General features: G+C 42.7%; 1 protein-coding gene across 1 annotated transcript in view; it reads left to right on the top strand.

The window, feature by feature from the left end:
* Positions 1–14,314, top strand: part of Mrpl48 (mitochondrial ribosomal protein L48) — a 48,755-nt gene that overhangs the window by 12,607 nt on the left and 21,834 nt on the right. The window contains exons 3-4 of the mRNA XM_031387547.1: positions 3,036–3,073; positions 10,438–10,523. Of these exons, the coding sequence (XP_031243407.1) occupies positions 3,036–3,073; positions 10,438–10,523 (124 nt within the window). The remainder of the gene's footprint in view (positions 1–3,035; positions 3,074–10,437; positions 10,524–14,314) is intronic.

Raw genomic sequence — 14,314 nt, 5'->3', positions numbered from 1 at the left:
ATCCTGGGCTTGTTAGATCACCTGGGAGTGGGGCTTTCTCTGTGTGTTGTGGGACTGGCTGCAGAGCTGGCGCCCAAGGTCTGCTCTGGACCCCAGCCCAGACAGACAGGAAGGAACCTGAGTCACTGGGCTCATAGAGTTCCTGTGTGCCTGGTCCTGCTGGTCCCAGTTACTCCCAGTATTGGGACAGATGTTGGTTCCTGCTCACCTCTGATCCTGGGTGTGTCAGAGTGCCTGGGAGTGGAGCTTCCTCTGGGTGTTGTGGGACTGGCTGCGGAGCTTGCGCCCAAGTCTGCTCTGGACCCCAGCCCAGACAGACCAGCTACCTTTCTCTTTTTTGAGACAGGGTTTCTGCTTATAGCCCTGGCTGTCCTGGAACTCACTCTGTAGATCAGACTGTACTTGAAGTCTTGATTCACATTTATTGAAGCCTTTCTCTCTCTATTCTCTTTCTAATTCAATATATTTCAATCATTATCTATCTACTATTTGATAAACACCTGCAATGATACCAAGTCACTTTACATCTTAACTCCAACCTTCACAAAATATTATAGAACAATTACAAATGCCATCATTTTCAGAATAGGAAACTGACTCAGTTTAAGCTAGCATTTTAGTCCCATGAGACGGCCTATTATTGCCTGCATTTTAAAGATTAAATAACTGAGTTACAGTGACATCGAACATCTTGCCTAATGTCACAGTTAGAAATGGTTCAGTCAGCATTCTATCACAGATTGGCTTTCCTCAAGTCTGTACCACAATTTAGTTTCAAAGCTTCTCAGAATGCAGAAACTAGAATGCTCCAGTTCCCTAGTCAGCTGGACTAGAGCCATCTGATCCTCCTGCTCTCCCGCTTCCCTGTGCAGCACAGCTCTGGCTGTCCTTGTCTTCTACCCTCCTAGAGCCTATGCCAGTGCTGCAAGGCTTAATGCCGGCCTCACAGTTCTGCTTCAGTCTCTCCTCTTCCCATTTCATTTCTTACTTGCTGCTGAGTTTTTAAAACGCAGGCTTGATCATTTCACTCCTGTGCTTAAAATCTTCTAAGTGTGTTCCTTTTCCTACACAGGTAAAAACAAACAGTACAGCTTTTGGGAGTTCCATGACCTGGCTCTGGATCACCTTTCCAGCCTTAATTTTTCTCCCTGTCCTCTTATCTCCTACTAAAGTTCTACTCATAGCCTCTTGCTTGCTGTTTTCCAAACACCTGTTCATACTTCTACCCAAGTTCCTGAAGTGCTAAGTAATTGAGATCACTTCCTTTCCTCTCCTGTTTGCTCCTCTCCTCCTTGTCTTGGTTCTTGCAGTATCAGAGGCTCAAACCCAAAACTTTGAACATGCTAGGCAACCCTTCTGGCTACACCCCCAACTCATAGCCATATTTATTTGTTTATTTATTTGTTTGTCTGTCTATTTATTTATTTATTTTTAAGATTTGTTTATTATTATACATAAGTACACTGTAGCTGTCTTCAGATGCACCAGAAGAGGGCGTCAGATCTCATTATGGGTGGTTGTGAGCCACTGTGTAGTTGCTGGGATTTGAACTCAGGACCTCTGGAAGAGCAGTCAGTGCTCTTACCAGCTGAGCCATCTCTCCAGCCCCTGTCTGTCTATTTATAAACAGCCTTTGCCTCAAGTTTATTTGTAAAAACAGCACGGGGCACTGACCATCTGCAATAGTGTGTAGGTGTGTCAGAGCAGTCCATCTGCCTTCACATTGGCAGATAGAAGCCTTTTTTTTAATTTTTTTTCTGGTGCCCTTACAAGAGCCTGGACACCTTTGAGAGCCTGAGCTGGAGCTGAAGCCTGGGCCTTAGCTGGAGGTATGACCTTCAGCATCTTAGGCATGGGCTTCATATGGGCTTTAAGGGCCTCTGCACGTGTACTCATTGCCTGTGCATTGTCTGCGTGCCTCTTCTTCAAGCCTTTCCTGATGTGTACTTCTTGGTGAAGCACGTGTTCCTCAGGAACTGGGGGTTGACCTCCTTAAGAGAATCATATCTTTAAGACTGGGTTTCTCAATGCCATTTCTGTGCCATTTTTGAGATTGGTTGTGATTCTTTTTGTGATTGGTGTGGTTCTTAGACTAGGCCATGTTTGCACAGTAACCCTCAGCTCCCAAAGCACCTGGGACTGGAAGAGAAAGAACTTTTAAAAAAAATTACATGTATGAATAGTTTGCCTGCATGTATATATGTGTACCACGTGCATGCCTTTTGTCCAGAGAGGCTAGAAAAGGGCATTGGATTCCCTGCAACTGGAATTATAGACAGTTAGGAGCTGCTATAGGGGTGCTAGGGACTGAACCTGAGTCCTTCGTAAGAGTACCAAGTGTTCATAACCTCTCTGAGGCATCTCTCCATCACTTAGTTTTAGACTCAGTTTAAATAGCTTCATTTCCCTGTTTCTAGCTCGCTGCTTGAAGAGATCACATTTCCTTTGACTCTTGTACATGTTTCTGTTCTGGATCAGTGGTATCTCATGGCTATCATTTGTTTACAGTTACCATCCCCATCCAGACCTCATAAGAGATACTGTACTTAGTTTGCATCCTCAGGACCACTTTATCTGGTATGTAGTAGGTGCTTAATAATGTTTATAGATTCAGAGAGAAGTATCTACTGTTAGTATACCCTACTATAGAGCATAAAGGCTATAGTTGATGTGTTAGAATGGCGGGTCACATCAGAACATACCACACACTATGCCCAAACAATTCCACGTGTAAGAGGTTTAATTGAGAGGGAGAGAGGGGGGCAGTAGCTTGGAAAGAGAGGAGGGAGAGAGAGAGAGATGGAGGGATGTTCCCCATATATATATATGGGTTCTGATGTAGTGGCTGTAGGTAAAGATGGGAAGTGAGCCTGAGAATGGATTCTGGGAATATGGTGGCTCTTGTCCTGGCAACAGGTCTGTGGGCCCGCCCATGCATCACCACAGGCTTTGGATGCTCTGGTGCTAACAATAGTAATTTTGCAAATAAATGTATATATCTAGTATATTCAACATACTTTCCTCTTTCTTTTTAGATTCAGAAGTTTGGGAGAGAATCCCATTTATTCTGCAGGTAAGTAATTATTTCTTGGTATGGTCTACTTTCTCTAAATAACCCTCTACTCTCTATAATGATATTTTTGTTTGTTTGTTTGTTTTTGTTTTTCAAGACAGGGTTTCTCTGTATAGCCCTGGCTGTCCTGGAACTCACTCTGTAGACCAGGCTGGCCTCGAACTCAGAAATCCACCTACCTCTGCCTCCCAAGTGCTGGGATTAAAGGCGTGCGCCACCACTGCCTGGCTTCTCTATAATGATTTTGTCTAAAATGCTGAATCGGTCTTTCATGAGGGTGGTAGAGGCCAGATCCTTCCTTACATAAGCTAGAACTGTAGATAAGAACATGAAGTGGTTAGGACAAGAGCCCTGTAGTGAGTTTTGTATTTAGTTATCATTGCCTTCTTTGGTGCTTAATTACTTGAATATTATTTTGAGACAAGAGTCTTACTTGTCTAGGTTAGACTTAAAATTAGAGATTCTCCTGCGTCTGGCTTACAGGTGCTAGATTAAAGGCATGCTCCAAGGCTGATACTTATTCCATGACCTTTGACTACCTCTCTGAAGCTTAGTTTCTGCAATTAAAAAACAAGGATTACTATAAATTATAATGAGGTATTTCAAAATTCAATGAGATAAAACATTATAAACAGTTGAAAAATAGCTAGCTTATCTGGTTATTGTAATACTGCTGCTATCTCAAACCTGTTTTTTAAATTCACACTTTATTCAGTTTCATTAACTCAAATTACTTTTAGTCAGTATTAGCTCAGTTACTTGACATGTTTGCATTATCTATCATGACAAAATTCATAGCTGTTTGTTGGTGTCTCTACAACATTTAGGGCTGGCAGAGTAATGATCCATGTGAGGCAAGAGGGAAATCTGGCTAAACAGGACTCAGTAGCTGGCATTGTTTCAAACTTCTAGGGTCTGACACCGGGCAGCTTCTTTTAGGCATATTTATTTACAGTACAGTTTTGGAGGAAATTCTGGTATAATAACAAGCCTGTGTGCACAGAAGGAATTATTACATCAAAGCTCTTCTCAAAGTCCATGTCACTTCTGTGAAGATGGGTTCTAAAGATAGGGTATATATGTTATCTTAAAGGCCTAGGGGAGGATCTGGTGTGGGCTTGGTCATACAGGTAGCGCAGAGGTCATCTGCGCTCTCAGTACCTCTGGTTGAGTTTGTGGGAGCTTGGTATGGCCTGGTCCCACAGATAGCACATGGGTTACTAGCCATCTCCATTCCCAGTCTCTGGGCAGAAAACAAGTTATACAGCTTTCCCTTTGTGGAGACAATCCTACCTGTTTAACATTCCTGGTTTCCCTAGTGCTATCTGTGAGTGAAAAGACGTTGGTGCTCCCAGTGGCTGTCATGTAACTAACAAGCACCAAAGATAAGGAATAAGGAAAGGAACAAATATGGACTCAGAGTGTGCAAGACAGTATGTGTACTGGCTGGTTTTGTGTGTCAACTTGACACTGGCTGGAGTTATCACAGAAGGAAGCTTCAGTTGGAGAAGTGCCTCCATGAGACCCAGCTGTGGGGCATTTTCTCAATTAGTGATCAAGGGGGTAGGGCCCCTTGTGGGTGGTGCCATCCCTGGGCTGGAGGTCTTGGGTTCTATAAGAGAGCAGGCTGAGAAAGCCAGGGGAAGCAAGCCAGTAAGGAACATCCCTCCATGGCCTCTGCATCAGCTCCTGCTTTCTGACCTGCTTGAGTTCCAGTCCTGACTTCCTTTGTGATAAACAGCAATGTGGAAGTAAGCTCAATAAACCCTTTCCTCCCCAACTTGCTTCTTGGTCATGATGTTTGTGCAGGAATAGAAACCCTGACTAAGACAGAATGTAAGAGGCTTTAAATGTGGTAATCATTAGAATGTTTGCAGGAGTGGATAGACACTGCTTTATCACTGGACCCCAAAGCTAGGTATCCCTAAATACCAGTTCTCTCTCTCTCTCTCTCTCCCTTCCTCTCTCTCTCTCTCTCTCTCTCTCTCTCTCTCTCTCTCTCTCTCTCTCTCTCTCTCTCTATCTCTCTATCTCTATCTCTCTGTCTCTCTCTCTCTCTCTCTGTCTCTCTCTCTCTGTCTCTCTCTGTCTCTCTCTCTCTCTCCTCCCGTGTGTGTATGTGTGCACGCCCATGCATGCCGGAAGTTGACATTAGCTGTTTTCCTCAATTTGTATATACACTTTTGAGACCATATCTCTCATTTAACCTGATTTCAGATCAGCAAGCCTCAGGGATGCTCCTGTGTCTACCTACCTCTCCATAGTGCAGGGATTACTGGGATGTGCTGCAGTGCTTAATCTTTATGTGAACACAAGGCACCTGAACCGAGGTCCTCAAGCTGACAAGAAAAACTCTTTATTGATAGAACTATTGCCCCAATACCATTATGTCTTGGGGCTAAAGAGATGGTTAAGAATGGGGGAAGGATTGTGGGAGGGGGTGGCCAGGAGGGGGGAAGTGAACAGGATCTAAAGTGAAAAAGTAAAAAAAAAAAAAAAAAAAAAAAAAAAAAAAATAGAATGTGTACTTCTCTTGCAGAGGGCCCAAGTTCAGTTCTATAACTCACCATTGGATCTATGTAGCCTAACATTATCTTTAAGAAGTTTGAGATTAGGGGACTGGAGAGACAGCTCTGAGGTTAAGAGCACTGGATGTTCTTCCTAAGTCTTGAGTTCAATTAACAGCAACCACATGGTGGCTCATAACCATCTATAGTAGATCTGGTGCCCTCTGAGCACAGCATATGCAAAAGATAGAAAAAACATGGTATATTCAAGTCTAGGAAGCATTGAAGGGAAGACAAAAAGATATTTTGACAGAACAAACTATGCAGCCAGGCAGTGGTGCTGCATGCCTTTAATCCTAGCACTTGGGAGGCAGAGGCAGGGGGATTTCTGAGTTAAGGCCAGCCTGGTCTACAGAGTGAGTTCCAGGAAGGCCAGGGCTACACAGAGAAACCCTGTCTTGAAACAACAACAACAACAAAACCAACAACAACAAACAAAACAAAACAAAGTATGCAGCTGCCAGGAACAAATCATTGCAAATCGCTTTGTTAGAATATTTAGGGAGCCGTTTTTGTTTTGTTTTTTAAATATACATGGAGCATATATTGTTTGCCAGGTGCTAGCTTTTTCTCTGTCCTTGAGAGACTCAGGTGTATTGAATGGAGAGAATATTCTGTAATTAGATTCTTGGCCACTGCTGTCACTTTCATCCTCTCTCTCTACCTGCATGGCTCTGCTGAAAATGCTTCTTTCAACCTCCAAAGAAAAATAATTCAAACACAGTTGTGTACTCTTCTTCTAGATTGACAGGCTTGGTTCCCAGTTAGTAAACCAGAATTCTGAAGGACAGTTGTGCATGCCACAGACACAGGAAGGAGAGAAGTAGTCAGTACTGGTTTGCATCTTACAACTGTGGCAACTGGATGATCCTTAGTTTGTCAGTGAAGGGTGGCCTTTCCTCGAAGGGGCTGGAATGTTACTGAGACAGCAGGAAATTCAGCTTTAATGACACAAAGTAGAGGGAAAGAAGCCAGTTGAATTTACTAAGATTCAGAGGCTTTCAAATTTACACATTTTACAATGAAAACAACTGGCTAATTAAACAGCTTAACCACTGACAGTTTGACCCAAACCTTTCATTTAGGGGGGAAATGGTTAATTTAACAGTAGTTTGAGCCAGCTTTTTAATTACCAGCTGCTCTAATTATAGGAATTGCCCCAAACTGAATTTAAGAGTGTCTCCTTGCCAAGGAGTTCCTGCAGATGAGAGGCTTAGGCAAGCATTTGCAACCCTTGCAACTTGGGCTGTATCATCATCTCAGAGATCAGTTTCCTTTCTGCTTTTTGAAGTCACTGATACATGATTGTCTATGTATTTAAACTTGGTGATTGACATCTGGGTTTTTAATTTATACGTAATGTTTTGTTTACAAGGTAGGCAGGTATGAGAGAGCACTAACTCCGTAGCGGAACTCTTGATCTTTGTGTGTTTAGGGTGCAGAGGAATGTCACCAAGATGAGGGATACAGCCCCACAAGGCACCAAAGATGCACATAGCAACTACAAGGCTTCTCTAGACTGGCAAGTAGGCCCTCCAGACCAGGACAGGAGATAAAGTAACTTGGCCTGGGCTATAAAGACAGGTCCTTAAAATGCTTAGCTAGGAAACCTCATCTCTGGGTTGTGAAAAGCCACCAAACATTGGAAAATGCAGCAAAACTTTTCTGTCTTACTCAGTGCTGACTATCTGGCCAATAGTGAATACTTCGAAAATTTTGCATGTATGAAATAGATAAATGGTTGAGCTAATGAAAAAGCATAATGACTAGAAATTTCTTTTTAGAAGGACTGTTCTGTGTCTGTTGAGGGTCAGTAAAAAGAAGGTATAGAAAGACCAGGAACAGCAACTGCTCACCTTCCTGTCACTTAATGCTTCGTCTGTACTCCTCCCCACTCCCTCCACACAACTAGCAAAATGATCTTTTAAAAACATGACAGAGGTGGTGGAGCAATGGATCAGAGGTTAAGAGCACTTGCTGCTCTTGTAGAGGACCTGGGTTCAGTTTCCAGCACCCATATTCCAGGGGAATCCAATGCCCTCTTCTGGCCTCTGCAGATACTGCATGTATGTGATCCATATAAAATAAATAAAATCATACACTCATACATATAAAATAAATAAAATCCTTTTAAAAACATAGCATACAAGATGATGGCTCAGTGGTTAAGAGCACTGGCTGGTCTTCCAGAGGTCTTGAGTTCAATTCCCAGCAACCACATGGTGGCTCACAACCATCTGTAATGGGATCTGATGTCCTCTTCTGGTGTATTTGAAGACAGCTATAGTGTACTTGTATACATTAAAAAAAAATAAATCTTTAAAAAAAATAGCATACGACAAGTGGTGGTGGCACACGCCTTTAATCCCAGCACTTGGGAGGCAGAGGCAGGCAGATTTCTGAGTTTGAGGCCAGCCTGGTCTACAGAGTGAGTTCCAGGATAGCTAGGGCTACATAGAGAAACCCAGTCTCGAAAAACCAAAAAAAAAAAAAAAAAAAAATAGCATACATATAATTTTTTTTGCTTATTTCTATTCATGATAAGATCCAAACTCTTAACAAGGACCCATTTTGTTGATGTCAGGTCCCTACTCACTGTAGTCTTTGGTGGGTCCTCAGACCCACTTTCATAGCCACTCTCACAGCCTTGGATGGGTCCCCACATCAGGTCCTACATGCTGTTCCTTCAACTACAACACTCATCTTCCATTTTATTCCTCTACTAAACGTCAAATAGAAGTTTATTATTAGAGAAATATCTCTGAAGTCTGTGTTATTATGTTTTTATTAAGTTTAGTGTTTAACATACAAACTCAAGTGTTATGGCTTAGTGATTATCAGCATAAATTACACAGTCAGATAGGCCCAAGTGTAAGTAGTAATTCTATCTCATACTCATAGGATAACTTGGTCATTTGGCCAGATTTTGTGAGTTACCTGTATTAGTTAATTTTTTTCATGGTTCCAGGCAGATACCTAACAGGAAGCAACTTAAGGAAGGAATGGTTTGCATCGTTTTACAGTTGGAAGATAACCCAGTCTGTCATGATGGGGAGTGCATGGTAGCAGGAACAAGAGGCATCTGGTCATGATGTTCCTCAGTAGGAGCAGAGAAATGAATGCAGTGCTCAGCCAGCTTTCTCTGTTTCGTGGCCTCCCAGGCCATGAAATGGTACCACCCACATTTGGTGGTCCTACCACCTCTGTAGACCTAATCTAGAAAATCCCTTATAGACATGCTCAGAAGCTTGTCTTATGGTGGTTCTAATCCTGTCAAGATGACAGTTAATTGACAGTTAATACTAACCACTACACTGCCGTTTTATTTTTATTTATGAATAAAGATAACAATGATAATTAAAAGAGAATATGTTGTGTATATGTTTGTGTGTATTAAAAGCAAGATAAGTCGTCCTCCTAAGCCCACTGTAACATGCATGTGTGAAGAGCCTCCATTTTTTTCTTAGTAATGGCATATATACCTAGATTTGGGGGAGGGATGTTTACTTAAAATATATAATGACTATTGTGCTGTAAACAGAAATTAATCACATCATTTTTTGTTTATTTGTGGTAGCTGGGCTCAGATGTTGGGCAAGCGATGAGCTGCTGAGCTGCACACAATACTGCATGATTTTAAAGAGTTTATTGATTGCTGGATGATGGTGGTTCACATCTTTAATCCTGGCACTTGGGAGGCAGAGGCAGGGGAATCTGTGAGTTTAGGGACAGTCTGGTCTACAGAACAAATTCCAGGACACCTAGGGCAACACAGAGAAACTGTGTCTCAAAAAAAACCTTAAAAAAAAAAAGAGTTTATAGAAATTTGTGATCCTTTTCTTTGGTGGATGTTTTTGCTTCCTGCTTCCTTCTCTCCATAGTCTCCAACAGAAAACCTCAAAAGGGCTGGGCATGGTAACTCTTACCTGTAATATCAGCACTTTGAAGGCTGAGGTAGGAGGAGCGCTCTGAATTTCAGGCCAGCTTGAACTACATAGTGAGTTTCAGCCTGGTCTACAGAGGTTTTTTTTTGTTTGTTTTGTTTTGGTTTTGGTTTTTCGAGACAGGTTTCTCTGTATAGCCCTGACTGTCCTGGACCTCACTCTGTAGACCAGGCTGGCCTCGAACTCAGAAAATCTGCCTGCCTCTGCCTCTGCTTCCCAAGTGCTGGGTTTAAAGGCGTGTGCCACCACTGCCCGGCTTTTTTTTTTAAGATAGAGTTTTTCGGTGTAGCTCTGGCTGCCCTCAGATGCTTTTGCCTCTGCCTCCCAAGTGCTGGGAATAAAGATGTGTGCCAACATAGCCCTGCTAAAAAGAACATTTTATTAATTTATGGTCTGTGTTATATGTGCACATATGGATGATTTGTGGTCTGTGTGTGTGTGCACATGTAGAGGGCAGAAGGCAGCTTGCAGGAGCTCCTACCACGTGGGTCTGGCCATTGAGACTCAGCTCATCAGGCTTGGCAGCAGCACCCTTACCTGCTGAACCATTGCACTGGTCCTAGAAACAAATAAATACACAAAGAAACAACAACAAAACCAAGAAACAAAAAATATCAAAATAACATTGCTTGTTGAGGAACAAGATGAAATGAGAGCCTCATTAAAATGTACTTTGTCTCCCTGGCCACCAATGACTTTTTTCAGAAAAGAATTTCCCAAAGAAAGATGAGTGGTAGGGCTGAAAATATTTCAGGGCTAAAAGGAGAGAACAAAAGGGGAAGCTGGGAAGCACCAAGAACTACCTTCATACATATGATCTGTCCATCTTTGGCTTTGGCTTGCTCTCTCTTAGGTGGTATTCTGAGGACCAGTCGACACTACAAGACAAAGCCCACTCATGGCATTGGAAGATACAGACACTTGGTGAAAGTGCAAGAGGTAAGAGGCAAGGCAAGTCCTGTGTGAAAGGAGCACGTCCGGGGTCACAAAGGTGTGACAATCGTGTATACACAGGTGGGTCACAGAGAACTGTAAAGGTTATAAAGTTTGCCCTTGGTCATCTCTGGTTATTTAGTTTGGAATCATGCAGACTAGAGGTGGTTCTGCCAGCCTCTGATCTTGCTCCTTGGCCAGATTATTATACTAAAACCCCAGTATCCCAGTTTTTATTATTTATGATACTTCTGAAGACAAAAATCTTCTTAGTACTTGTTCAGCATGGACCTCAAAGTAAAAATCACAAATTAACATTAGTTGAGGGGTGGAAGAGATTTCTCAGTAGGTAAAAGCGTGCACTGTTCTTAGATTTGTAGACCACGCTGTCCTCAAACTCAAAGATCTGCCTCCTAAGAACTAGGAATAAAGGTGTGTGCTACCATAGGCCTGCTACATGAACTGCTCTTGCAAAGCACCCGAGTGTGGTTCCCCAGACCCATATCAAATGGTTCACAACGGCCTGTAACTCCAGCTCCAGGGAGATACAATGTTTGTGGTCTCTATGAGTATCTGTGTGCTCATACCCACACACAGACACACACACATGCAATTAATAACAAAAAAATAAATAAAATTTTAAGTCAGCATTAATTGAATGAATGGTGTGTGGTAAGTAGAAGATGGGTTGATATTTTCAGCCTAGTAACTGGCTTTTAGAGTATTTACAGATGTAACTATGCTTGTGGCCCTTGGGTCTTCGAGAGTGACAATGGGGAGCATTACCAGACCTGGTTCAGTCATCTCACCTGTTTCTCTGGCCCCAGTGCTTGATAGCTTCTGCGGGTGGTTAAATTTCCCTGCATGTGAGGAGGCTTCGCTTTGGCTTCCTGGAAGTACTACAATTGAGAAGATTTTGTTGCTCTAGTTAGAAAATCTTCAACAGCTTTTGCTTCTGTGGTTTCTTCTAATTCTCCCATATAACTGTATACCTGCCATTGCCTCTCTCTAAAGCAGAGTGCAAAGCACTATATTTGGACCTCACAGCTGCTGAACTTGCTGTCAAAGAATTTCGTAAGAACATTCACATTTGAGACCTTTGTCAGGCAGGCTCCCCACAGGAAACATGTTCAGGGTCAGTTCTGCCCAAGCATTGAGACTCTGGGTAAATTAGCCTCATTTGTTTAGGTTGGATAGATACTGGAATTAATTATATGTAAAAAGATATTTATATGAGACTTGGAATTAGAAGCCCAAGACACCATACCGGCTGAGTTTATAGCTTTTGTCTATATTATTCCCCTGATGCTATGGTCAGGTCTAGGACCTTCTTTATGGTGGACAAGTGTGCTATCACTAAGGTGCATACGCAGCCCTTATAGCGTTTGTCAGACTTTCCATAAAGGTTATAAAATTTTGGCTCCAAATAGTTCAACAATCTTTCAGTTCAGATATCATGAACCTTTGTAATGTTTAATGAACAGAAGCTTATTATTTAATATGCCCATTGATACCTTGCCTGTTTAAAATTGATAGGAAAACAATTTCTTAATAGCTTCTTCTCTTGCCTCCCAGGTCCCCTGACTTCCTATATTGTGCCTCTTGCTTTTCATGCCTGTTTCAAGGCCTCTCCTATGCTTGCTCCCTTCCTCACTTAAAAAAGTTCTCAACCTTTTTTTTTTAAAACTTATAATTCTCCTGCTGTAGGCTTCCCAGGGCTAGGATCGCAGCCATGCACCACTACCCCTGGCTCTCTTCAGTCTTTAAACTGGGACAGAAATGAATCATTCTCTGAGACGCCTTCTTGGGTCTCCTACATGGAGTTATTTGTCCTGCAGTGAGCTGCCGTGGTTCCTTATGCTCCCTGTGTCCTAGGACATACTGTCTATTTTGATGGTTTCCTCCTCTTCTAGATTGCAAGATACCTAAGGGTAGAGGACACGTATCTCTTTTCTTTGTGTCCTCAGTGTCCAGCATAGTACCCGGCACCAAGCAGGGACAATATAAAATATTGATCCAACTGAGATAAGATGTGGTTATTGGAGCTGTTCTGTAAAGTAGAGGTAGCAGAAGAATCCACACCTGCAAGCAGCTTGCTTCAGATGAGCTTAGTTGTGTGGAGGGAGTAGTGCTCCTTTTCATCAGGGCTTAGGCCCTCTGATACTGTTTGTCTCACTGTGTGGCTAGCACAGTGGTGCTGGGTGGAGTTCTTCAGGACAGCACAATAAAAGCTTTCATCTATAGCTTACAGAGGCTCTATCTTGTCACTTTTCACCCTCTGGAGACCTGGCCTAGATAATTGTGTAGTCTCCTTGCAACCTCAGGATAAGAAAACAAATAATCAAACAAGAAAAACAGTAAGTAGCCAGGTTCCCATTTTTTTCCATGCCTGCTGTCTTTCTCATTCTCTTGGAGTTTGATATCCCCAAGGAGATGCTAGTCAGTTCTCAAGCTCATGCTCAGAGTGCCTTTGTCTCTTTTCTGCTGGTATTTTCCCTCCTTCCAAATGCACTACTTGGTCTTCTGAGAGTTTTGGTTTTTTTGTTTTTTTGTTTTGTTTTGTTTTGTTTTGTTTTTATGTGTATGAGTTCACTGTAGCTGTACAGATGGCCATGAGCTATCATGTGTGTGGTTACTGGGAACTGAACTCAGGACCTCTGCTAGCCCCGCTCGCTCCAGTGTAATTCACTGTAGTTGTCTTCAGATGCACCAGAAGAGGGCGTCAGATCTTATTACGGATGGTTATGAGCCACCATGTGGTTGCTGGGATCCGAACTCAGGACCTTTGGAAGAACAGTCAGTGCTCTTACCCGCTGAGCCATCTCGCCAGCCCCTTGTTTTGTTTTTTTAAGGGAGGTTTGTTGGTTGGTTGGTTGGTTTTGAGACAGGGTCTCACTGAGGATCTGACTGGCCTGGAACTCAGAGATCCACTTGCCTCCTCAGCCTCCTGAGCGCTGGGATTAAAGGAGTGGGTCTCTATGCCAGCCACCCCCTGACTTTGGAACCTCGGAAAGGAAGGAGCATCTAGTTCATTTCTTCTTGTCAGTGCTGCTTGACATCTTTCTTGCATGGCCTGTTTTGTAACTCTTCACTTGGTTCTCATCCCTAAAATCATGAGCCCTTGTCCCTGAGGAGGTAAGGAGGGATAGAGTAAAGCTTTTGGGGAAGTTTGGGGGATGGGTGGGAACAAACCATCATAGATGTGAGGCTACCCCCCAGGCCCAGCCTCTCTTGATCTGCATACTTTCTCACAAACCCTTGGTCTCCCCGGCCTCTGTGCCTTTGCTCTACTCTTTCCTTTCCGTGAGTTCATATCCTTCCTGTTTTCTCCAAGGTTCCCATCCTGCAAGACCCAGCTTGACTCATGACAGCAAGGGATGATTTCCAGGGCGTGACTCTGGACTCAGCACTTCTTTGTAAATCTCATACTTCTCCAAGTGCCTTGCATCCTTCTGTTGAATTTTAAATGCTTCAGACTTTTTTTGAGTGATTTTTTTTTCTCTTTAGCAAGTTAAAAGTAATAACAGTCTGGCTGTTGGGAGACCCCATTCTAGTTATTAACAGTTGGTCAAAATTACAAGCAGCAGCACAAACCACCAAGGCCAAGTTCTCTTGAAGCCCAAATCTTGTTAAACCACCAGACTTCATGGGCTTTTAGACTCAGCTCACAGTCTTGTCAGTTCATGTTATAGTATATTCAAAGTCCCTTCATTTCTCTGCGAACCACTTTGTTGTTCTACATGCTGAAATTTGGGCATATTGTACCAGTGAAGTTTCTTTTTTTTTTTTTTTTTTTT

Source organism: Mastomys coucha, unplaced genomic scaffold, assembly GCF_008632895.1.
Source record: "Mastomys coucha isolate ucsf_1 unplaced genomic scaffold, UCSF_Mcou_1 pScaffold21, whole genome shotgun sequence".
Lineage (NCBI taxonomy): Eukaryota > Metazoa > Chordata > Mammalia > Rodentia > Muridae > Mastomys > Mastomys coucha.
Note: the sequence above shows the minus strand (reverse complement) of the source record. Positions and strands in the feature narration are given on the sequence as shown.